Source organism: Malaclemys terrapin, chromosome 3, assembly GCF_027887155.1.
Source record: "Malaclemys terrapin pileata isolate rMalTer1 chromosome 3, rMalTer1.hap1, whole genome shotgun sequence".
Classification (NCBI taxonomy): Eukaryota; Metazoa; Chordata; order Testudines; family Emydidae; genus Malaclemys; species Malaclemys terrapin.
This window is the reverse complement of record NC_071507.1, coordinates 65296267-65323744: the sequence shown is the minus strand read 5'-3', so window position 1 is coordinate 65323744 and position 27478 is coordinate 65296267. Positions and strand designations below refer to the sequence as shown.

Genomic DNA, 27478 nt, shown 5'->3' with positions numbered 1-27478 from the left:
CATAATCAGTATTTAAAGAATAAGGAATTTCTTGAAGGAGTTTTTTTCAACCCTGATTTATCATTTGCTTCGCATCATAACTCAATTGTCAGATACTGTAGGTTTCACTTTTCCTACATCTCTATTTTTTTCAACTAAGCCAATCACTAAAATAGTGGTACAAAGTATTAGAACTTCTCATCTGAACTACTCAAATTATCATATTCTTGCAGATCTGAGAGCTTCCTATTTCATTTTTTTGGCAAACTATTCACATATATACTACTCTTTCAATCTATTTTTCCCTGTAATTCCCATGTTTCTATATTATTTATGTGATTTCAGAAGTTACCTCTGAAGAGGAGACTCTTACTGAAAATTGTACTGTTAACATTTGAGACTCTTCTTAAACTCACTCCTTTTATAACCGCAAAAATTACTTCTTACTTATATGACCCCCTTGTAATTATATCTGTCTCATGATCGATCCATTTTCTTCCATTCTTGACCTTTGCTGTGTGTCCAGATATTCTAGGCTTTACTCACTTGGTACCGTTAGGGTGGAATGCTCTCTGAGATGAGATTTGTACTATATAGACACTATACAATATGCTCTTTCACATCCCAACTTAAATAACACCTTTCAATTTAGACAATTGCTAACAGTCTTACTTAATTATGGGAGCATTTTCATTGATATAAACTGCCTTATTTGGCACCTGTGTTTATTAGATGTGCTTTTTTTTTTGTTTCGGTTATTTACTGTGTAATATAAAATGCCTTGATACCGCTGAATAATGCTATATAAGGGACAATTCTTGCTCTTGTTGAATAGCAGCACAAGTTTATCAGCCTTCTATTTCTGGGTCTCATTCATTCATTGGGATTACTTGTGAGTAAGGTGGTATTCAACATGGATCGTATAGGTGTGTGTGGGCCTCAATAAATAACATTTAAAATATAACAGCACATGGCAAAACTTCTCCTTAGACACCTTTAAATTACAACTAAGATTTTAAGTTTCTGTGGCAGAGACTTAGTTCCTTCTTTTTGTTTTATAAAGAAGGTGCCATGTAATAGAAAAAAATTAAATATAAAAAGAAACCTTAAAAACTGGAGCTACAAAGGAAATAACACAAGACACTGGGCACTGGTTGGTGTAGCTAATAGAAGCAGGGATGCTAGCCATGGCATTCTCTTGCCAATATCCTAGAGGCCAGGACTCCAAGGAGCACACTGAGGGGCCCTGTGGGAATGTACTCTGCTGCTGTAGAGGAGATGCTGGAAAGAGGCTGAAATACAGGCTTGGGGGGCCAGAGATGAGTCAGGAGCAAAAAGGCAGATTTATGAGTCACCCATGAAAAGATGGTAATTGAAGCCATATGTGTATATGAGAATCCCTGGGAAAGATGTAAGGCTAGAAAAGGAGGATAAGGACACAGCCCCTGGCAAGACCTTCCCCCATGTTACAATGCTAAGTGACATAGCCCACCTTTCTGAATGTGAAATATACATGTATCTGCAAATGGAAAACGTTAAACAAAATTATCACTTCCCCAGGGTGACATGAAGCAAAATTAATCACTGTAGGAAAAGGAGGCATTTAGTGTTAAACTTGTTTCAGTTTTCTTTTTTAATTACAACAGCAGAATCACTTTTCCCCACTTTGCTTAGGTCAAAGAATAAAGCAAAAATCTTGCCATTGATATATGAAGTCATATTTAAATCCTTGTCGTTTGAAAACTAATGGACAATATGTGGTAGGAGCACATACAAATAATTTCTTAATCATAACACTGGCATTGAAACATACCCTGAGGCTAAGTTAGTTTGCTGCAAAAACCTCCCTTTTATACTATCGGGGAAAGTAAATTAAGAATAGTTGCTAATGAAACTACCAAAAAACATACCTTAAAGAGATAGCCATTCTTGATTTTGTTTTGTATACTGTCAAATTCAGACATATAGCCGCACATAATTGCAAACCTGTGGGGGGTGGGGAGAGGAGAAAAGCAGCAAAAATAAAGTTCATACATTTTTGATCATTTTAGTCAAATCCCTTTGAATCAAATTATAAAATATTTCTATAATTACCTCATACATTGCTAGAATATTCCTGAAGATTTACTGGCTGGCCCAAAATTTAACATGAGTTGTGCATATTTGGAAAATAGAAAAAACATGATAAAATGGCAGCAAAAAAGTTGCCAGACACTTAGAAAGTATAACTGATTTAGGCCTTCAATGGAGTTTGAATCAGGGACCTCCCTTCAGAGCTGAAAGTATGAGCTTCCACTACTTAAGCCAAAGGACCAAGGATAACATTTTTAAAAGTGCCGAGTGAGTCAGGCACCAAAGTGCCATTTACAAAAGTGACCTAGGCCCTTAGGAGAAAGTCAATGGACTTAGGGTCCTGAGTGCCTAGTCACTTTTCCCCCCCCCCCAATTGGAATTAGGCACTTCTGAACATTTTTACCCTTTGGGTTCTAGCTGTCAGCTGTAATGAACTAATTAACCTTATGTGGACCAGCCATGAGAGGAGGAGAAAGATCCACACTCTCTTAATATAGGTTACACAAGCAGCACACATATATCCTGGCATACAGAGAAGGGTGAAAGTTGCCACAGATGACGTTGTCGAGCTTGAAAAAGGAGCACAGCTTGCTATACATAGAAAACAGCATTATTATAGGCTGTCTTTCAGAACCTGGAGCCAGCAGTGAATCTGCCGGAACAAATCATTTCACCTCAATGGTGGAGCAATCAGCACACACAGTACCACAACTAAGCAGCATCAAGCAGATTAGCTGAATGCTATGTTGTGTCAGTGATATGTCAAGAATGCCAGTGGGGGTGACAAGACAGGCCACGGACAGCACCTTGGAAGGAAACACATGATGTCCACAAGCAAAGACAAATATTCAACCCATAGATAGTATGGAAATACTGAGCTTGTGATCATACCACGGCGTGCTCAGGGGCATGGGCTTAGGGCAAGATGGGCAGCTGGCATGAGTTGCAATTATTTTAACTGCATGAATTGACCATGAGATATTAACACTATCCTCATCTGCAAACACATATCCTCACATCAAGCTGCTACTGATGATATACCTGAGAGGCTAATAAGTCCAGAAGGACCACACACATTTGATAGGAATGTAACTGCAGCAATTGGCAGCTATGACTAAAAGAATACAAGATTGGCTCTCAAATCATATGGTTGCATCATTCATGTATTCACAGGCTAGCAAGGTTCACAGAAATAGTTTCTTAATTACTACAAGAATGCAGCGATTGTCAGATCAGTTACATGGTGCCAAAGAGGTTTGATAGGGATGTTAGAAACATGAGCGAAAGCAAAAAATAGAACTGATAGTTCATGGGGTGCAAAGCTCACAGAAGATCTTGTACATACATCTTCTGTATAAATTACTTTCATGGATTCTGATTGTCTGGCATAAGCAGGAAAGCATACAGAAGTAGAAGATGCACCTACACAAAGACTAGTCCACGATATTGTATTTGAGAAACTATATGTGATCATGTAATTAAAGACTGTACCAGATGGCATATTCATGAAAGACAGGTCCATCAGTGGCTATTATCCAGGACAGTCAGGGATGCAACCCCATGCTCTGAGTGTCCCTAGCCTGTGTGCCAGAAGCTGGGAGTGGACGACAAGGGATGGATCACTCAATGATGGTCTGTTCTGTCCATTCCCTCCGAAGCACCTGGCATTGGCCACTCTCGGAAGACAGGATACTGGGCTAGATGGACCACTGGTCTGACCCAATATGGCCGTACTTATGTACAAGGGAGAAGAGAGCTAAGGTTGTGTGCACAATCTTAACTTTGCCATTTCTTGACTTGTGAATACTACTTTAACTTTCCTGTGAGGTAGATTTTCTGTTATGGAAATGTATATAAATAGATTGCACTGTACTCGATGATGTAGCACTGGGTATAACCAGAGTATTCTCAGCTAAAGGTGGGGCTCTTTGTGATATGCTTACATTCATGAGTGAACAATCAGACTATAAATAGACACTTCAAATCTTATGTATTTTATTTATGGCTTTTTCTGCTGTAACTGAATTAAGCAATGTTTTCACTCTTTGCTGCTGCCTAACTTTCTAGAAGTTTTTCAAATATCTTAGTCACTTTTCAGAGTGTCCCCTCTCCCTTTTACCCATTCCTTCATGTTCGTTAGTTGTTCTGGTGTTTCTAGTATTGTCTAGTTAATTTTTAAATTTCCTAAAATTTGTGTTCTGTTACAGAAAACCAGACAATGCTGCTCTTTCTATGGTTCCCAGACAAGTCACCTACTGACTTCTATCACATTCCTCCCCTCTCTGTGCATCTTAGGACCTGTTGCCTTAACTATTTATAAAAAAAATTCATGAAGAAAATTCACCCCTATTTAAAAAAAACCCACCCTATCATATCTTGGGGTTTTTTTCTCCTGCCTTTTTCAATATGAGCCCATGATCAATTGTTGGAGGCAAGCAGCATTTTAACAGGGCAGCTGTGAGGTCCCAGTTGGGCTATTAGTTTAGGCCCCAATTCTGGAATGTTTTTCTTTTATGTACATTGATTTCTATGGGATGACTCACGTGCATAAAGTTAAGCATGTACATTAAGTGCTTGGAGGATCAAGACCTTCATTCCAAACTGCCTATAATTACAAGACTTTTCAAATTATGATATAATTACTAGATATGGTGACATTAGCATTTCAAAAGAAAATTTAGGTCCCCTCAAAAAAATTATATAAAGTTATAATTGGGGAAAATATGCTGTTTTAGAAATATTTTAAATGGACTCCCTCTCTAGGTTTGTATTATCTGAACAATAGTCTCATCTTCTTGAAACTCCAGAAGCTTATGCACTCTGAATCATGCATGCATATCGAGAGGAAAACAGACCCCCTGGGCCTGATTTTAATTTGCCCTAAGGCCACTTTACACCACTGTAGAGAAGTAATAAAGCAGCATAAACCCATAAATATGGTTTCTTAGATCTTGCAGAGTTCAGCTAAGACATTTAAGATTTCACAATCCATTAAAAAATAAGGAGTAATCTAAAAGAGAAAAAATAAGTTGAAGTAAAGGGTTAGTGGGAATTATGCAAAAAACTTAGCAAGTAAATGACAGTAAAAGAAGACTTCTATGTTAGTATTCATTTATTTTAAGCATGATTAAATCTCAGCCTTATTGGATTCTTTACTACATTTAACAGTTCAAATTAGGAGTGAATCCTTGTTGAATGTACATACTGCAATTGTTGACACAAGTACTAAAATATCATTTTACTGCTTATAAAAAAAATCCAATGCTTTTACTATAAAAATCAATGATAAAAGTAATCATGTTATGAACTGTTGATTTCTAATACTGCCAATGTTTCCTGGTAGGGCATTAAAGTGGGCATAACAACAGTTGTTGAATTCATGTGACTCTCAGACAGATTGTCAAACATTGTTGAGCAGGATGTACACCGAGCAGAAACTGGCTAATCACGCTGGTACTCCTGTCAACTAAAACAGCATGTTTTCATATGGGAAAGAGCTGGTGAGGAGGAATGAAGCTAGGAAGGTCAAGAAAGTTCAGGTATTTAGAGAGGGGAAAGGTACTAAAAACGTTATTTAGTTTTAGTCAAATCTAGGCAACATGTCTCCTACCCCCTTTACTCATTAGGTGCTAATCAGATAAACTCAACATACCATAGCTAAACGGATTGCTGCTGGTAAAGAAAACAATGAAAAGCGAACAAGCTAATCCAGCATCTTGCAGTATTTTCCTGTCTGTGCGTGACAAGGAAAAAAGGGCCCTAGCTTAAACCAGTTCAGAGCAGTACTTTTATTTATAGCGATTATCTTTAATATGAAGAGATCCCAACAAAATACACACAAAATGAAAAACAAACAAGCTAAAATATCAATTTTAAATACATTCCCTTTTTTAAAAATGAAGAAATCTCTCATATACTTGCTGCATTGTTCTACTTTACACTTTTGTATCTGAATAAACAGTAATGCTGGCAACTTGTGTATACACATTACTTAATTGTGTAGATTTAAAATTGTAAAGCACATTGGACAATCATTTGTAGATAGTGGTTGGTTAAAGACGGAATTCATAACTTTCCAGATTTCCAGGTGTGGATGCATTTGAGTGCAAATAAAAGAGGATGGGGAAAGTGAAATGTTATCCTTATTTGTAAATTGATAATCTACTAAATGGATTAACCAATCCGGACACCTGTGACTAGTTACAGGAGTACCTTAAAACACTAAACCAAACCATGGGACTAATGAGACATGTGCCAATCATTGTCCTGCCCAACATTTTGGGTGTTACTTTAAGACAAATAATAATAATTTCACACCTGGTAAAATGTTTCACTAGATAAAAGAAATCAAGGGGAATTAAACAATAAACAGCGAGATGAAAGAGTCTTCGGTGCATAAAGATCCCTGTGTGGACTTCTGGCATATTTATTAGCAAAGCTCGCAAAAGGAATAAAACTGGAATATTGCTTTTACTACACATATTGAAATATTAACAACCTCCTTTTATCCAAATTCATCATTTACCTGCATGTTCAGGGTTCAGAGCTGTGCACTGCTAGGGAACATCTCCCTTAAGAGTACACCACCCCACAGTCACTTGCCCCATCTAGTGGTTCAATTAGGAACCAGCAGACACCTTTAAAGCGGGGAGTATTTAGTTATTGTTGGTATGACAATGTAATTGCACTACGGTATTATGAAATGTGTGAAAAACAAGATGTTCAAATACTGTATAAAAAGAATAAAACTTTATAATACCTACATCTGGAAAAACAAAGAGGAAATCTTTAAAGACTAGGGACCTACAACAATGACGCCACAACTGAGTTAATGTTGGTACTTAACTAATATCACAAATACCCGCACATTCAAACATGCTCATTAAATAAACATAATGGATACAATTATAATTACTTTTGTATGAGCAAATATTGTTTCTGTTAAAGTTAAATCAAATTATGAACTTGGAAATATGCTTTAGTACAATCACTGTATAAGAGACACTGAAAAAAATGCATAAACATAAATAGACAAACCAAGAAAAATGGAAATGAAGGTAAAATGTCTAGATTTCTAGAAGAAAAAAATTATCAAAAACAAGAATTATTCTCCTGCAGTTAACTCTTTTTTTTTTTTTTTTTTTTTTTTTTTTTGTTTGTTGCACACACAAACAATAAAAATCAGCTAGCTTTCAGCAATCACCAAGGATCTGATCTTGGAACGAGCTTTGGCTGGATGGAGCCCAGTGCCCACATGGAGACCTGTTGAAAAGAAGCTTTATGCAGGTGGATGGGTCTGCCTACATGGAGCTCCTTGAAGATCAGCATACAATAAATTAACCTTTCCCGTGATCGTGCTCTAGCTGGTCTAATGGCATTCAGTCAAAACTAAGACATATTAGGGCATACCTGGTACAGTTGGAAGTACAGCAGGTTAATTCAGTCCATTTTACCTGCATGTTCAGAATGTTCAGCCCAAATGTTAACAGACAAAATACAGATGATTCTATAATTATATCTGTCTTTAAAACAAGGAAATTTACGGATGAATGAGCCTTTGTTCTACATAGTCTATCGCCTAAGTCTTGACAGAAGAAACACGATTCTCAGCACATATGCTAGGGGCCTAAGTTATTCTCTTGCAGCCATAAAACAAGATGTAGTTTAAAATATTTGCCAAAGCATCTAAGTCACTTAGGAGGCTATCCAAATCAGAAAGAAGAACGAAGAAGAATTTATAAGTTGTTTTTGAAGTTGTAAATGAAATAGTTTCAACTAGTCTACTTTAGTAATACAAAATATTAAGATCTACAAAACAAATCTGAGTTTAGTCTTTATGTGTATTACAGCAGTGTGTCAAATATGTAAAACTTCATAGGGAAACCAAGATCTTAGCCCGTGGTCAGTCCTGGAACCATCTTCTAACTTCTATAAACCCATCCTTCTTGGTAATAAATGGATCGTGCTTCATCACACTTTTATAAACAAGTTAAGGCATACTGTTCAGAAAATGTCCTGTAATAGTTCTAATAAATGTGTGAAGTATCTCTAAATATAGTCATGTTGATTAAATTAATCTTAAGGGTTATTTTGCATGGTAGGATTAATTTTTAAAATGCAATTCAACAATTAGTAGCAATTCTGCTGCATGCCTTGCTAGGAATGCTTGAAGCATATTGCGGCTTCATCAGTACATATAGTTATATGTATGATGAAGCTATAGACATATAGACATAGACATATAGTACACTGTCCCTCTCCCCCATTCATTCAGGGGAAGTAACATTTGAAATGTGACTGCTTGCTGCACACCCATGAGATTTATGATATGATCTCGTAAACGAAGCCAAAAGGGTTTTGTGAGTTTGGCATTCCATTCAGAAGATAAAATCCAAGAATTTCCAAAATCATTATTGTTAATTTTCCCTACAGAGGCAAACTCTAAGAATCTGCTAAACATTAATGATCCAGATCATCTCTGCACAAGCATGAAAAGCAGAGGGGTGGCATATTTTCAGTGGAAATCTCCGTGAGGATACTTTCACAGTGATTACTCCACACCATACCATTGGTGGAAAGGGGAGGAGAGAAAGAAGGCTGGGGGTTTGCTTAATGATTCCTGATGGTTGATGGAAGGGCAGAGTCATCACTACAGAAGCCTCATATCCCATTATTACTCTGGCCCCTGGTGGTCTCCTTGTTCATACTGCAGTGCGTCCTACTTTAAAAGGTCTATTCCGAAAGAGTGCCTCAGGCCTAGGACATGTAATACATGCATCAGATTGAGATACTCCTAAATTCATGACTTTCACCTACTGTATTAGCATCTCTAAATGGGTGGGTGCAGGCATGAGCTAGCTGGCAACATAGCCACCCGCATGGGCCCCCAGGAGGCGAATCCACAGCGAAGGCTGTTACTTTTACCAGATACGTTCCATGAGTCCAGAGGCAGGGAAATGATGTGCAACCCTGTAGACCTGCTCCTGACCTACCCACACCTCCCTCAGCCCACCCCAGTTCCTGCCCTCCTTCCCTTTCCTCCCAGGTGGACCCTAGACTGGAAACCCATCCCCTCTTCCCCCACAGGGGAAGAGCTTTGAGGTCTCCTAGGAAGGTTTTAAATATTCTCATTTCAATAAACCTGGGTTTGCTAGATGTACTGTAATCAAAGATCTGTAATATGGAACATGGGGAAAGGGTTAGTGCTATTTGTGAATGCCAGGCAGTTTTCCATTCATGAACATTTTACACACATGCGCACACACACACACACACACACACTCTCTCTTGCTCTCTTAGTGAAACTTTTTATTTAAAGAGTAATGTTTAAATACATGCAAAGCCAAGGAAAAGAAGGGTTCATTTTCACACAGTTATAAATGCTGTTCCTGATTTCTCCCCTGGGAGCCTCATTCATCCCCTCCCTTTTCCCTGTCACTGCTCCTCTCTCAGACACCCTGTCTCACAATGATCATCCCGCCAGTGGACACATTTTCCAACTCTGTCCGCAGAGTTTCCTGTGTCATCCAGAAGAGCAGCACACTCTCCCCACTCCCGTATGTGCTGTATGTATGTATGTATGTATGTACACAGTATTCACAGCCTCAGACACACTGATTGCTTATGTGGCAGTGCAACTAGCCTCCTAGGCTTCCTTTCTAGTCAGACTTTGAATGAGATGTTAATGCCTTATAGAGTTGCTCTCAGCTCTGTGATCTACAGTGCCGTTTATGATTACTGTTACTTTACATTACAGAGATCATGGGTTTGTGCCTACAGTTACAGCCTTTCTTACCACTATTTATAGAGTGTTTAGTTATAAAAATGCATCTGATTAATCTCAGAGCACATGTAAAGCATCAGTGGGATGCTCATTTACTTATGTTGGTGAAAATATGGGGTTCGGGTTAGGAATCTGCAAGCCTGCCAAGATGCAAAGCAAAGTCCTGCGGTTTTTCCTTACTTGGAATGCAACAAAGTCTATACTGTAGACCCTGGCAGGAACCAGGCCTGGAAGAAAGAATTTTGGGGCCTTGTGCACTGTGGAAATTGCCTGCTCCGAACCTTTCATAAAATAGACAGCAAAGCACCCCCACCTCCTACATACCCCACTTCACACACATACTACCCAATGCCCCACTCTCCCCACAGATCTCCAAGTGCCCCTCCTACTCCACATAACAAGCCTCCACCAGCCCACACTTAACCTGACAGTCCTCACACACATTCCAGCAACCCAGACATACATCCTGTTCACACAGCCCTCAGCACCTCATTCCAGCCTCCAACCCTGCCACTGCCAACATCCCCAATTGCTCTCTTCACTAAACCCATAGCCCACCACCAACTCACCCATTATCCCCGCAACCTTGCTAGCCATTCATCAGTGCCATCCTGGGCTAGGGTAGCTTCTCCAGGTCCTGGTTGCCCAATTCTGCATCAATGGGGGGCAGCCAGGCCAAATTTGAGCAAGTGGCATTGCAATGCAGTGCTGCTCAGGGTTCCCCGATCCCACCCCCGGTCATCGGATGACCCCACTGAGATAGGGGTCCCATGCAAGTGCAGAAAGAACACATTGGTTAATCCAGGCTGGCAGGAACATTAGTTTTTGTTGTAAGATCTCATAAAAGTAATAAAGCTGAGCTCCATGGAAATGTCAGGTCCAGCAGACACATTGCAACTAACACAAGCAAACACCCTGGAAAAAAACCAACAGTTTTAAAAAATACCCACCTGAATGCAAACTAAATTGGAGAATTTTCATATAGTACAACATTGTAAAGGACACAGCAATACACAAAGAGGAATTCAAAGGCACACCATTTTAGACTAGTATTCAATGCAGATTAATTTGTTGTACCCAAAACAACATTAACAGAATATTATGGGCCTCTGCATTTCTGTGGCCATGGAATTTGTAGCAGAACTGTCCCCTAGAAACTAAACTTTATTTTTTAATATATTTGTTTTTATCTCGTATGGCTGCAGATATAACTGAAAATATTAAGAGAGCATAAATCAACAGTCATATCTTTGTGAATCTGCACAATGTGAAACAATAGTTCTCAGAGGCGTGAATAGCTCGGTTAATCTCAACTGAGTGTTAACTCTGAAACCTAACTATGATAATTTAACTATCATGATTTCCTTACTGATCATTTTAGCAGAAACATCCAACTAGTGTGTTTATGCCGCAATCCCAAACTATGTCCCATTCACCTATATGAATTGCTGCAGAATTTCCACCAGAGTGCCACTAATCTAAGGACCTTGCTGCAGAAGGTGCCTCATACCCTAATTTTCCTCTATGAGCTGGGCTCTATTTCCCATGATTCACCATTTCCCTTCACAAGAAGGAGACCACGGTTTATCAAGGCTAAGTTTTAGTCACAGGTATTTTTAGTAAAAGTCATGGACAGGTCATGGGCCAAAAACAGAAATTCATGGGCCTGTGACCTGTCCATGACTTTTACTAAAAATACCCCCTGACTAAAACTCAGGCTGGGGGGTGTGGGTGTTCTGGGTGCGGGGGGACAGTCCGAGGGCACCATGGGTGCTGGGGGAGGTGGCCTGGGACCCCACTGGTCCGGGGGGGAGGGGTTTGGCGGGGCTTCCGCTGCTCCTACCACAAGTGCCGGCTGCCGCAGTTCCAATTGGCCAGGAACCGCAGCCAATGGGAGCTGTGGGGGCGGGGCTTGCGGGGGCAGACAGCATGCGGCGCAGACCCCCGCCGCTGCCTAGGAGCTGCAGGGCCATGCCAGTGGGAGCCGGGGAGCTCCCTACCCCCAGTTAAGTGCCCCCCCCGCACCCTTCTGCCCCTAGCCCTGAGCCCCCTCCCACACACCCAAACTGCTGCTGCTGACCCAGGGGCTGCCTGGCTTGGGCAGCCCCTGAGCCAGCACCAGCTGCTGCAGAAGTCACGGATTCCATGACTTCGGTGACCTCCGTGACAGACTCACAGCCTTAGTTATGGAAGATGTAGTCTGACCAGGGAGCCCATATTATAAAAGAGTCTGGGAGCATGAGCCACCTGAATTACAACTCCCAGGAGACTCTACAATAGCATTTCCGAATGTTTGTTTTCTGCAAATAAATAAATAACCTCAAAATTTTCTGCAGGAAAAAAAATTACTATCAACTCTAATCACTAGCTTCAGCAACTATGTAATCTTACTGCTGTAGCCCTCTATCAGTTGTCTAAATGTGCATAATTTACCTGCTTAGAGGCTAGAAATAAACAGTAAATTATGTAAGTTCTCCCTTAGGCCCACTTACCAACAGGCAATTTGCAGCCCCTGAAACATCTCTCCTGCATCTGGGCCTATATATTTGAAGTTTTACATTATTTCTGTCAAAATAATAAGTGATTAGGGTATACAATGGGTCGACACTAAGCATAATTAAAAAACATAGATCCATACACACACATTATATATATTCTTGTGTCGTCTCATAAATCAAACATGGGAAAAATCTTTCCCAACCTGTGATCTCGTTATGCCAAGTTTCAGCTGAGGGAAAGTTTTTTGGCCGAAGTGTCAACCTTTTAAAAACTGAAAAGTTTATAATGGAAACAGCTGCTCACCTTAGGCACAGTGGTGCTATCTGGCTCAGCTACAATATAAAAATAAATGTGCAATTAAAGGAGAAAAGTGTTATGAGCCTTAGCTATAAAAGTGTATAAAAATATTACTTCCAAGTTAGAAAGTTACCTTAGCTGTAAAGTATTATCCTCACACATATTTCACAGTTTTGATGAACTTTGTTTCCCTAGGGAAATATTTTATAGCGATTACCCCTTCAAACCCTGACATTATCTAGAACATTTCTGCTATTGTGGATGCCTGACAGTATTCTCTATTTTGCTGGGAACTTTGTGTAAAATCCCTTCAACCCTGTATTAGATATGGGTTAATACAAAGATATTTTTTTCCCATATAAATAACTCCCTTCCCCTTTCCTAGCCCTCTCCTGTCCTCACACAACTCAAATACTTTAACATTTGAAATGTCCAAGTTGGCTACACCTGAGGACTAGACTCTTTTGTTAGTCACACATGTGCATAGATGTATAATAACCAAGTTAAAGCATTGACAAACTTGGTTTCATGCACATGCAGTAGTAACTTCTCCTAGGACTGGGAGCATAACACCAATTGTGAGTTGGGTGAAGCTTAATATGGTAAAGTCAAAATGATGAGAGTGAGATTCCCAAATTATAATGGGGATGGTTATAATGCGTGTCCCTATTACTGAGGGAGCTGTTCCCCTTTAGTTCAGGAAATTCACAGTTTGAGAGTGCATTGAGATCCCTGACTATTTTTGGATTCTCGGGGGTGATAGGAAGCCAAAAGCACCTTCTGGCTGGGCATTTACACACTATCTCTGTCATATCCAGACCTCTCCATGACTTTGCAATAAGCCAGTCTGGAAGTTACAATGTGCTCTACATTGGACTTTTGCTCTTTACAAAACAAACATAACACAGAACAACTACCCTTAATGTCACACTGAAGTTTAAACTAGTGGAGCATACAGATGACTTCCTAATTGATAGTAAGAACAGGAGTATTTGTGGCACCTTAGAGACTAACAAATTTATTAGAGCATAAGCTTTCGTGGGCTACAGCCCACTTCTTCGGATGCATATAGAATGGAACATATATTGAGGAGATATATATACACACATACAGAGAGCATGAACAGGTGGGAGTTGTCTTACCAACTCTGAGAGGCCAATTAAGTAAGAGAAAAAAAAAAAAACTTTTGAAGTGATAATCAAGATAGCCCAGTACAGACAGTTTGATAAGACACTCCTTATCAAACTGTCTGTACTGGGCTATCTTGATTATCACTTCAAAAGTTTTTTTTTTTTTCTCTTACTTAATTGGCCTCTCAGAGTTGGTAAGACAACTCCCACCTGTTCATGCTCTCTGTATGTGTGTATATATATCTCCTCAATATATGTTCCATTCTATATGCATCCGAAGAAGTGGGCTGTAGCCCACGAAAGCTTATGCTCTAATAAATTTGTTAGTCTCTAAGGTGCCACAAGTACTCCTGTTCTTTTTTCAGATACAGACTAACACGGCTGCTACTCTGAAATCTAATTGGTAGTGTTAGCCTCAGAGGCCCAGACCCACCAAAGGACCTAGGTGTAACTGTGTGTTTCAACACCTGACTTTTACGTGCCTACAAAATCACTGGAACAGAAATGGGACCCACAAAGCCTGAGTTAGAAGCCTAAGCTCCTTATACAATACATGGGGAGAGAGAGATGCCTGAGAATGCAATCCAAAAAAGCCAGCACACTAGGCAGGGAGTTGCCAACAACAGTCAATAGTCATCATCATCCCTCTTACAGAGTCAGGTGCCTAAATCCAGGCTGCAGGGCCTATCTGTGCTGGAGATCCGCAGCTGGGAACCCCTCTCTTGAAGTCAGGTTGTTTAGATACCTAAGTCACTTCTTGTGAGAATAAGTTGGGTGCACTTATTAACGGCCAGAGGAGGAGGAGGCGGCGGCAGTGGTGCTCACCTTATAACTTTTAGCCCAGTGATGAGAGTATTCACCTGGGATGTGGGAGACCCAGGTTCAGCTCTCCCTCACCCCCCAGCCTGACAGGGAGAAATTATTTAAACAAGGCTCTCCCACAGCTCTCAGGAAAGTGCTCAAACCACTGGGCTATGGGATATTTTGATGTGGTGCTCCCTCAATCTGGTGGTTTTAGGTCAGTCACCAGCGAGATGGGAGACCCAGAGTCCAGTCCCCGAGCGCCAATGACTAAGTATTTATACAAAGTGGAACGGCTTCAACAGGAGAGACTGAGAAAGCCCCACACCAGAATATCCCACCCCCGCTGGCTCAGCATGGTCAACTATAGAATTCACTTCCCCTGCTGATCTGACAGACCCTGAGTTTGGCACTGAGCTTTTGCTTAACACACATGTGCATGGGAAAGAGGACTGTTGGGTGCAGTTGTACTGTGTGGGGATTTCACTTAGAAAAGTCATTTGTATTAAATTGTGTGTATGTGCTCTCAGACTTTCTGTAATCAGCGACATCCTATAAACTAAATATAAATAATTAACTGCGGCATTATGTTAGTTTTGTGGCTAACATATCCATCGGCCATGCTAAGTATAGAAAACTTTCTGTGTTAACAAATGTCAGTCAAAACAGATTGTATTTTGAAATCTTTCTGCTCTTTGCAGAGCTTGTAACCAACCTTCCTCATCCAAAAAGTGGGTACAGGGGATTGAGCAGTGGCATATGAAAAGTGTAAAGAGGAAAAAGTGCAGAAGACTTTGCTACTCACAGAAAAACATTTATTTAGTTTTAACAATTGTTCTAGAAAAGTGGCTAAAAAAACAGCAGAATGGGATGTTTTTGTAAATAATGCTGTAGCTGAAATAAAAAATGTACCTGTTATATTCTAACAGCTCCTTATATTTATTAAGGTCATAGAACAGTGGTTTTCAAACTAGGGTCCGCAAACTATGTCTAAGATTTCCAAAGGAGTCCACACCTCCATTTGAAATTTTTTCAGAGTCCGCAAATGAAAAAAGGTTGAAAGCCTCTGACATCAATAGGGCCCTACCAAATTCACGGTCGTGAAAAACTCATCATGGACCATGAAATCTGTTCTCCCCTGTGAAATCTGGTGCCCAGCTGGGAGCCTCTACCCTGTGCAGGGCTCCAGTTTCTAGTCCTGGGTATGGGGAGGGACAGGACTTGCTCTTCCCCTGCAGGGGCCACTCCCAGGATGGGTCAGACCCACCTCTGGGAACCTTCCCCGGCTGCAGGAAACTCTGCAGCTCTAGCTGTCACCCCCCACCCACCTGCGCAGGGAAGCTGCAGTTCCAGCTGTCACACACACATGGGGATGCTGCTACTCCAGCTCTCAGCCCCCCACTTGGGCGGGAGACTGCCAGGAAAACCATATGGTAACCAATCCCACATACCTCCGACCATCATTTCTGAACTGCTGCTGGCAGTGGAGCTGGCTTTAAAGCTGTGCGTCCGGCCAGCAGCCTTCCTCTCTAGCTGCCCAGCCCTGAAGGCAGCACCCCGGCCAGCAGCAAGGCAGAAGTAAGGGTGGCAATCCCATGATCCTGTTACAATAGCCTTGTGACAGCCTAACCCTGACTGCCTTTTGGGTCAGGACCCCCACGGTTACAACACAGTGAAATTTCAGATCTAAACATCTGAAAACGTGAAATTGACTAATTTTATACCCCCTGGCCATGAAATTGACCAAAATGGACCATGAATTTGGTAGGGCCCCTCGTCATAAAACAATCACAAACAAGATTCTGTTTGAGTTATTTTTTTTTTTTAAAAGCTGGTTAACTGACAAATGCCAATTTTTGCATTCCGCTCCCATGGAAGTTGCAACAAGTTCCACAAATTAAAATGCTGCAAGGTGTTCAAACATATGAGGGCATCGTCAACATTTACATCTTTCATTAAAATCTTACTATAGTTCTAATCCCTCTTCACAGGGGACTGGACTGATTAGATAGACGAAAATTACAGCTATGATTTTCATTGTTTGACTAGAGATATTGTAAACTGTTGACAATCTAAAGGCTGCATGATCTATCCAGGAACCATAAAATAAAGTATGACCACTCAGCAGCTGAAATCTGGATGCATCTATTAATTCTGAGATTAGCAGCAGCTGCAAAAAGATTGATTGCCAAGGCTGACTGATTGATAAAAGGTGTTTTGGTCAGTACTTTCTATATTTATCCCACTGATAAATTTAATTTGAAAATGAATATTGAGTACCTGGCAAGCTGCTGGTAAAAACACTGAAAGCTCTGGTACTGATATCTTTTTGCCTAAAAGATTATCTTCTGCACTGACAGATCACAGACAGGCAGTTGGCCCTATTCCAGGCATTTTTCTGGAGGCAGATGTGGAAAGTAGGTAAAAAACGACCTTAGCTATACCAGCAAACCCTCCTAATGGAGACATTGCTTATGCCAGCAAAAGAGTGCTTCTGCCCAAATAAATAACTTATACCAGTTCCGCAAACTAAAGAAGATATACTGGCAATAGGACCTTTTTGCTGATATAACTGTGTATACAATAGGGCTTTTGCCAGCACAGCTATGTTAGTAGGAGAGTGTGTGATTTTTTTCATACTCCTAACCAACAGGCTACACTAAAAAACTTTTAAGTATAGAGATAGGTAGACACGAAGGTATCTCTCTGTTGAAGGGAGGCCTTGCTCAGAAAGCCCATCACTTGTTCTCATATCATAGAACTTTTCTAACAGACTAAATGAAGACACCAAGTTGACATGTAATATATAGAATATGGTTTACCAGGTCAAATAAATCTAAAAAATCTGTATGGGTGGGAAAAGAAGGCCAGAATTAGCAATTTCCCCTCAATCAATTATACTTCACAGTTGCTGAACTTCCTTGGCTTGTACATATAGAAATTTATTTATGTTCTAATTAGAGCTCCTAATTATTAGAGATAAGCTTCTGAGAAAAGCTTTCAAAGAAGCCTATTATCCTAATCCTCTGAGACAGATATATTTTATGTTCCCAATAGACAAACAGAATAAAACCCAGGGAAACATTAGTGCCAACTTATAAAACAAATTTTCTTCCACAAAAGGAAGGAATAAAAATTTTATGTACAATTCAGAGTTGTTTAATTAAATTTCATCCCCCCCCCCATATTATTAAATTACAAGCGTCTGTGTAATCAAGGGTGAAAGAGGAAGAGAAAGAACTGTACAAACTAAGGCCACGTCTCCACTTACAGCAGCACTTGTGTAGCCACGAGAGACCTCTCCAGTCAACACAATAAAACAGCTCAATGAGCAGCGGTAGCAATGTCAGCGGGAGAGCATCTTCCGCCAACATAGCGCTGTGCACATGAGCGCTTATGATGGCAAAATTTACGTTGCTCAGGAGAGTGTTTTTTTCACACCCTGGAGCAACAAAAACTTTGCCGACATAAGTGCAAGTGTAAACATGGCCTTAATCAAAGCAGATAAGTAGACTTAGCTGCCTGCTAGGAATACTATAATATTATTGCTTTTATTATTGCAGCCCATCTATATTACATTTGCAAAGTGAATTAGAGATAACCCTTATCCAGTACTAATCAGGAGAATAATATCAAATATTACAATATTCTTCATAAACAAAGTGGGATTATAAACTACTTTACAGTCTATACCACATTAATCCTTAAAATCACCACCAATGCTGAGCACTTGATCATTCCAAACTAATGAAACTTACAATGCCATTATACTTTTGGAAAGCCTCCGTACCTCTGGCTGCATAGTAAAAGAAAAGTTCAAACTTACTAAGGCCAGAAATACAAGGATGAAACTGTAGAACGTATATAATTTTTTTCTGCAACAAGACACCACAGCTTAAGAAACATGGGATTTCCTTCCACACTTCAACCTCTAGAACAATTTTTTTGATCAGTCTAATTTTGGGACACCTTTTCTTTCCTTACTTTTGTACTTATTTTCCTATGCTAGCGGGGCCTGTCATTACAGTATTTTACTTCTAAACTATGACAAAGTCAGCAAGGAGGAGAGGATAAATTAAAAGCCTCAAGGGGTAATGTCCTCTAGCACAGTCTAAACTCCCCTTCCATACTATACCTCTTTAATGGCCCATAGCCAGAAAGCAGAGCTGGTTCAAGGAGAGGTGAGAGTAACATCAAAGAAGGGGGAAATACACCATTTTAAAAGCATAGCAACTCTCTCAGGAACCCCTGTGCAGGGACAACACAATAAAGTGCGGATCTCAGCGTAGTGGCAGACAGACTAAACTGATGCAATAATTAGCAAATAATTAATAAACTAACCCTGGAATGAAAGAAACAGCAACAAAACTTTCATCAGCAAGGAGAAAAGAAGTAAACAATTAATAAATAAAATAGCAGCACTGAGGAGACACCAGCTAAAGCTAGCAGAAATTTTTTTGATGGAATATGTTTCTGTCAGAAATGCTGACCTGCCAAACTTGAAACATTTCATGGGAACATATAGACTTTGATAAGTGCTTTATTTTAATAAAGGTAAAAACAATTTGTTTCAACTATATTATATTACTTTAAAATTATTGTAGAATATAAAAGTCAACACAAAGGGCTTTGACCTTACTGAAACAAAGTGCCTTAATGAGGTCATTTTGATAGCAACAAAACTAAATTTTTAGAAACTTCTTTTTTCAGGAAATTTTGACTTTTTTATGCCAATTTGGGACTAAAGACAATTTTGAAATGTTGGAATTTCTCATGCAAAAGAAATTCTAAATTTTGCCCAACTCTAGTACCAACTTTTCATATGCCATTTTGTTCATGATCCTAATTTTTACATCAAGCTACAGGAAAAAAATATATTAATTTTCAAATGTAAGACTGTAAAAATAGTCCTGCTAGTGTAGAAAGCAGTGATCCATTTGCTATGTAATGTTCAGCACAGGGAGCACATCACATTTGATCTTTATGTTCTGCACTGGCCGCCAACTCATTTCCAGGTGTAATTTATGTTATTGGAGTTAACCAGTAAAGGCCTAAATACCTCATAAATCACCTACTCCTCACAATATAGAAGGAGATTAGCTGAAGTGCTGCAGCAAATAACTCCCTTGGTTAAATAACAGGAGTCTGAAGACATGATTTTGGAGCTCTCTTTCCCTATTGGTCCACCAGAATCAAATTTGTTGGCCTCCAATTAATGCTGGAAGTCATTAACTACACTCAGTTTCTTTCTTGTTGCGCGGAGGAGGAATTAATTTTGGAAGAGTGATGGAAAAGTCTTAATTCTGGGGATGTGGGAGGATTTTCAATTTTGGACAGACATTGGGCCAATATCTTGAGGTCCCAAACTAACAGCATTTCAGTAAGCAATACGATAAAATGCAGAAATTAGTATCCGGCTACACCCATATCTCCAAATGTTCACATAAGCCATAATTTTCCATTTGTCTCTCTCTTCCATTACATTGTTTACTTTTTGTTTTGGCTTTTTTCATAATTAGCTATTCCTAAAGTATTTCTATGAATATATTGTTCATTTAATTTATTATTACAATGCACCTGCTTAAAACTCTGGATTCCAGTGGGAATACTTGCATAGAAAGATACTACTCAATATGTATCAGAATGTGGCCCTTATTGTTTAACTTCCATTGCTACAGACTGTAAGTTCAACTAGTGCTTTGGATGGGTGCATTTGAATTAGATAAGAGAAATAACATCAAAAATAAAATCATGTCAAACAACTGTTTTGAATAGTTTAGGAAAAGAAAGAAAATGGAAAATTGTAGTTTGTATGGACATTATGAGATACTGGTGTAATCAAATACTCATTCCTACATTTCATCATACTTACTGGAAAATTGTTTAGTGCCTTGTTTCACCAAAAACTGAGGTTTCATGTACTATAGCAAGCTTTTCTCAAAATATTTTAATGTAATTATTAGATGTAACTGCATTATGCTGGGTAAATAAAACCATATAAAGTTATAAACAGCTACCTTGCAAAACTGATATCCAACCAATAATCTACAATGATAAAATATGGAGCCTGTAACTCTTATAGGACTTGTTGTGGACATTTTTTATAGACTATTTCAGCTTTCTGACTTTGCAGAAAACCATAATACAAACAATATTTCTCCATTATTCAAACTTACCATTGGTGGCTATCAGCGCTCATGGTATCCAGCTGAATAGCTTTTTCAGCTACAATCTTTCCTGTAAAAGAAAAAGTTATACTAAAGCATCTCTCCATCTTAGATTAAGCCAGGAACTACATTGTGAGATAATATACTTTAGATATAAAAGAAACCAATTTGATTTTCCATGTAAACACTGAGAGGGATATTGTAACATTATGGATTCACAATACATACACAAATGTATTTTTTATATTTTTGTTTACTTAGGACAGTTCAATTCAGATGCAACCAACTGGTTTTCAGTGATGTTCTGCTTTTGACTCAGGAATGAAGAAATTAAGCGACTTGGCCAAATTCACATTTTGAGTAGGAGTCCAGATGATGAGATTGCTGTGTCTAAAGCCTTAGCTGTAACCAATTAAGCCACATTTTATTATTATTATTAAAAATAACTATAAAAACAAGAGGTAAAGCAAACAATCCTCTCTCCAGTTGGAATTAAAAATAAGTTACTGTGCCAAGTCCACTTTAGAAACAGTTCTCTCTGAGCCTCTTCCCAAACTAAAAATTAAAAAAAAAAAATGCTGCAAGAGACTTCAGAACTCAGAACACCCAGCCATTGCAGGATAAATATCTGAACAGGCTGTGATGCAACACTGCTGATCACATGAATACCTCTGACCCACTTCACATATCACCATTGCTTCTCGTCTCTCTCTGCCCTGTCATTATCTCTCATCAACAAGTGCTAAAATTAATCAAAAGCAGCAGCAAATGATGTGAGATCAAAGTATAGTTTTATTATTATTTTATTATTTATTTTGTGTGCTGTGTGTGTACTGGGCACTTTCCAAACAAAGAAGGGAACATCCCTGCCCGAAGGAGCTCACTGTACAGACAGACATGTAAACAAATGGACAGTGAGTAAGGGGAAGGGAGTAACAAAGATACACTTGTGTTAATATTAAACACATACCGTGCACGTAAATTATATCCAAGTTAGTCGTGAAGCAAGACAATGTTAGTTAGCAAGTTTCTTATAGGAATCAAGACAGATGAGTCTTCACAAGAGATGTGATGGCAGACAGAGTAGGTACCCTGCAGAGCAGCTCAGGAAGGACACAGCATGTGTAAGGGTAGCATGAAAGAAGGCAGGGAGAGGTGTGTGTGAGAGAAGCTATCAAATGAGTGGTCCAGGCTGGCATCCCTGGAGGAACAGAGTGGGTTAATGAAAACTCAGAACAAGACAAAGAGATAAGTAAGGAGAGGCAGGACTATGTAGGGCTCTGAAGGCAGTAAGGACAAGTTAAATTTGATGCAGGAGAGGAGGGGGAGCCAGTGGATGAGGTACAGAGGGAGTGATGTAATCAAAGAGATGGGCAAAGAGGATTATTTTAGTGGCAGTGTGTTGTATGGACAGGAGGGGGCCATGGGAATGTCAGAGAGACAAGAGAGAAGAATTGTGCAGTAGTCGAGATCAAGATGGCCTGGGTGAGAATTCCTCATTGAGAAAGGAAGGTGCTAGAGGTACTGAAGAGGTGGCAGGATTTAGATACAGCTTAAATGTGCAGGACCAGGGAGAGAAAGCAAATGATGACCTCCCAGTTATGAACCCGAGCAATGGCCAATATGGTGGTGCTTTGGAAAGTTGCAGAGGAAAAAAGGAGGTAGTGAGAGGGAAAAATCAGGAATTCAGTTTTGATCAGTTTGAGATTAAGCTGACAACAGGACATCCAGGAGATGTTGGATACACAGGCTTGGTGCAGTGGATGCAGCATATTCTGCTTTTCATTCTTTAGCACTGCTTCTAGTCCTCAGTATTTGCAGGCTCCTGAAAGAGCCATATTCAGCCCTCCTCACCTGAGACGGGGTTACTAAACTGTGGGGCCTCAGAGGACCCCAACCTTTGCCCTAGGAAAAAAAATTGCCTTAGCCTTGGCATTTATTTAGACATCATCAGGCTGAAGATTTTTTTTATTTTAGTTCTGTGTCAGTCTGGCTCACATTTAAGTATTAAAGGCACTGACTGGAGCCAATCCTGACTGGCAAAATCCCTTCTAATCCAGTCCTGGACATCTTCTGAGTAGAGTGAAACTAAGTGCTTGATGCCAAAACACGTGGCAGTTTTATCATGCAAAACATTTTCATCAAGGTCTAAATGCTATCCTTATAAAACCAGATTACAAATTACTTGGACTATGACATTTCAGGGAAAAGTGCCACTAAAAGTTCACAGAATGAGCCTTTCTACAATAATCAGGTGTCATTTTATCTAGCCAGCTTTTTGCTCCCCCTACCATTAGCAACATATTTCTTCTTTTCTTCAACATCTGTAGTCATCTCAAACATATCTCCATAAGCTCGTGCAAGTCTCCAAAGAAACCCCTCATGGTTTCCATACTGAAAGGAGAAGGAAGAAGCAGATATATTAGACCATTAAACTGACTAAAATGTAAAAGTAATTTTATATAGTTTCCTTGAATAAAAGTTAAAATAATTTAACAGCATATTTATTCTCTCCCCTCATTGAAAGATGGTGAATTTTTGGCTATTTTTATTCCTTCCACACTATGTTTATTATGTTTGGAGAGCAAGACAGATGAATTTTTCCCCTAAGAAGAGAAGATAAATATTGGGACACTTAGCTGGAACACATGTATTAGGTTTGTTCAGGGTTTTTCTTTGTTTTCTTTACAAAAGGACTTTCTATAACTGTTCATTATTACAAATAAAAGGGTAATCCATTATAAAAATAGCAAGCAGTAAGCAATTAGGATGTTTTCTTTGTGCATGAAATAAAAAATCTCATCATACACTCACAGTAAGTATCATATCTACCAGTCTGACTGCTATTTTCTACACTTACTTAAATGAGAAACACTACCAAAAGCACTAATATCTGCCTAACCAGAAGAAATGTATGAAGAGTGAGCACTGTATTAATTACTGCACCTAAAACTCCCAGTGATTTCAATGACAGCACAAGTGCTGAAAGGTCAAGCTCACCTTGAAGGAAAAGTCCTGGAGCAGGGATAGTAAATAGTCAGATCGCAGGCCAAATTCGGATTGCCAGACATTTTTGAACGGACCCAAAATCTTTTTATTTACTTATTATCATTACTGGGTTTTTTTATTATTATTATTTTCTCTGGAGTCTGGACCTTGACTATACCTTGACCAAGATATTTAGACTTTGGCAAACAATAATTGACTATCCCTGTTCTAGAGAATGTACCAGAAAATTGTAACTTTTTATGGGTTTTTTAAATCATCCTTTAGAATTTAATAGAGGATTATATCCCTCTGTAACAGGGTGTACTAGGCCTTTGCGGTCCCCTGCTGGAGGCCCTGTGGTCCTACTACACCCTGCCCTAGGAAAAGAGCAGCAAAGGTGGGTCCTAGAGGCCTGCTTAGACAGGCTACATGGAAGGAGCCAATCAGAGCCCAGCAGGCTCAGATAAAAGGAGCTGCAAGGCCTAAGCAGGTCAGTTGTTGGCTGTAACCAGAGGAGCAGAGAAGGGTGCTCCTCTCTGGTCACAGAAGCTCCAGAGAAGCAGAAGGGTTCTGGTGGTAGTTGCATTCAGAGAGGAGGAAGAGGCTCTGGGAACTTAAGCTCTGAGGTATGGGCAAAGAGAAGGGAGCTGCATGGGAAAAGGCCCAAGGAATAGCAGCAGCAAACTGGAGGGAGCAGTAAGTGACTGCTGTGTGTTGGGACCTGGAGTAGTAGATGGACCCGGGTCCCCCACCAGCAAGTGCTGGAGTGGCCTAAGCCCTGGAAAGGGACACAGCTTGTTTAAAGGCCCTAGATTTAAAGGGGCAAGAAACAGGGCCCTGGTGAGGGTAGACCAACAGTCCTGGTGGGGTTCTTTACTAAAAGCCTGATAAAGAGGCTAGACTCAAAGGGTCCAGAGACATTGGTGAAGACACTAATAAGGGCACTCTGCTAGTCCTTGTTGGAACCTTGTTAACCCAGAAGGGGTTCGTTCATTCATATGGACTGTGAGACTTGGCTGGAGAGCTGAGCCACTGAAGACCCACCAAGCGAGGTTGACAACCTACAGCCAGGTGCAAGAAAGGCCTGCATTACCACACCCAGCCATTAGAAGGCACTCAAGAGGTGAGTGAGCAGTGATACCCTCCTATAGAATTCTATAGGATGCTTTAAAAAAAAAAAACTACACACTAATGATCACTCTATTCGATTTTATGGGGCAGATCCCCGGGTGATGTAAACTATCATAGCTCCATTGACTTCAGTGGATCTCTCCCTATCGGTTTTTAGTGTCATTTTTATAAACACTCTTTAAATTTCTTTAGATCCCTGTTGGTTTCGTCCCTATTTTAATTCCATAGGACTTTTCCATATAGACAATTTTGAGAGCTGGAAAAACTACTCCTACTGCCTAAAAAAAGTCCATGACATGTCTGTTCCTTAAGAAGCTGTAACAAACTAGAACTTGATATACAAAACAATTAAACCTTTACAGCTACCCTATAAAAATACTGATGTGATGATACTTGGAAATAATTATTTGTTTTTAACGTAAATTGTTGTACAACACCTTCTAGTCTTCTGTACTTTAGTTCTAATATTTCAGAGTTAAAAAGGATGACATACAGTAGTGAACCTAGAGCCAGGACTATGAAAATAATTGTACATTTATCCCTTAGTACCTTTTCCTCTTTCTCAAGTAACAGTCTGAAGCTCTCCTTTTTATCATCATCTGAACCACAACGCAAACTGTCCACCTGCTGCAGAAGATTAAATAATTCTGTTTCCTTTTCTGTTCTTGCAGATGCTGCAGGTAAACTAATCCATCCCCTTTCTTCTTCGGATTCTCCTTCAGTATCACTGTGAGCTGTAATATAGCTAAAATTATAGAAACAATAATTATATATTCTAAAAATATTGACAAAACGTTCTATAACAATTTGTGCCAGTTCCCCAACTTTAAAGAAGTTAGCTCAGTTCCTGATTGTTTCACATTCATTTTACATTTATTCTGAACTGGAGAATAGATTCATTATAATTAGCATATTAGGCAATAGTTAGGAAGAATGCATCAAGTTTAAGTCTGCACAACATGATTGTCAGGGACATTGCCTAGTGGTTAGAGCACAGGAATACTGTGAGTTCTTATTCTGTTTTTGACATTGTCTCTGTAGCTGTCATGGTTCTGTTTCCAGATATGGACTGGCTACAGAGCTTGCTTCTGAGCAAGATACCTATCAGATGTGTTCATCAGAAGATCCTTTAAGGCACTGCCAGGTATGGCTGAGGTTAGCTTAAATATGGTATTTTATGCACAGAGACATCTAGAGCCTGAACAGTACAATATATTTTAGCATTCCATTACAGTAGCCTTGAAAAACTCACTTGAATCCTGAGACTCATTTACCCCATCTGTGAAATGTAGGTGTAAATACTAACCAATCGCACAAATGTTACAAGTGCTGTGTATCTGAATTTTGCAAAATGCTTTAATGATGTCAAATGCTATTTACATGTTAAGCATGATCAATTACATCAATATATTTTGTACATTCAGAAGATTAATATCCCACACTGGAAAAACTAAAGTAGTTCACTAACTTCACTGACTGAGTTATGGGAAAATACAACTAAGGAAAGAATCATATTTTATAAATTGCCACACAGAGATAAATAAGTAGCCTTATTTTCCAAAGAGCTGACCACTCAACAATCTCCATTGACTCCAAAAGACATTTGAAGTTCTCGCCATCTATTTAGGTGCACATACCATAAATAAATAAGAGTAACTGTTGGCATCCATTTTTTGAAAATCATGTTCTTATGGAACAATCTATTTGCAGTAATCTTTGGAAACTATTTGCTATCAAGCACAGAGCGCTCAAAGTTACCATGACCAGAATAAAATACAAATTGCATATTTTTAATTATTGCACACCCTAAGCAATAAATAATTCAGTCAAATTTGCTCAGAACAACCAAAACATACAAATAATTTTCTAGAAATAGGATCATTATAGTGTGCTGGAAATATAGAGCTAAATGATTTTTGATACTTTTATTTAAATAATCCTCTCTCCAATAAATCACTCTCAGAAAACTACCAGAATTAAAATGACATTGTGCATTTACAGCTTGCTTGGATAAGTTAAAGTAATAAGTATGCAGCTGCTTATTGAATAACAGAATTGCCATGGTAGTTTCTAAACTTAAATTTCCCCACTGGTATGGGAAAGAAGAGGAATAAAAGCTTTTTAGTGACAAATTGAAAAGCAAAGTATGATGGACAAAAGTGAAATATTCAGAACAGATTTTTATATATTTATCTATTAGTTTAGAGCTGAATCCTCATACCACTGAAGTCCAATGGCAAAAGTTCCATTGACTTCAGCAGAGTCAGGATTTGAAAGTTGTTAAATATTTACTGTAGTCTGCTAAAACCTATTTAAAAGTGCAATGTGTTGCTATTTCATTATTATTTTGAACTGGTTGTAAAGCTACTGCATATGTAAGCGGTGTATATAATGGACTATATAAACCACCAAAAAAGCAGTATATTTTTAGAGGCTTCTTTAGCTGTAATGCATGCTTCAGTGCTGAACACCTTCTTGCAAATCAGTTGGAATCCTGACCTTCAGGTAAAAAGGGTTGTCTTGTTTAACTACCAACTGAAAATGCTTGGAGTTATAGTGTAAAGTAACAATGATTAAATAGCAATTGTAAATGGAACTACATGTTCCTGTATACTTTTACTGTTACAGTA

The 27478-nt window shown here is 39.2% G+C and overlaps 1 protein-coding gene across 2 annotated transcripts in view; it reads right to left on the bottom strand.

Moving 5' to 3' along the window:
• RMDN2 (regulator of microtubule dynamics 2) overlaps positions 1-27478 on the bottom strand; it is a 66489-nt gene that overhangs the window by 25960 nt on the left and 13051 nt on the right. For both annotated transcript variants that reach the window (XM_054022475.1, XM_054022477.1), the window contains exons 3-6: positions 25398-25593; positions 23021-23123; positions 20739-20799; positions 1890-1965 (exon numbers count right to left, since the gene is read on the bottom strand). In XM_054022475.1, coding sequence (XP_053878450.1) covers positions 1890-1965; positions 20739-20799; positions 23021-23123; positions 25398-25593 — 436 coding nt within the window. The remainder of the gene's footprint in view (positions 1-1889; positions 1966-20738; positions 20800-23020; positions 23124-25397; positions 25594-27478) is intronic.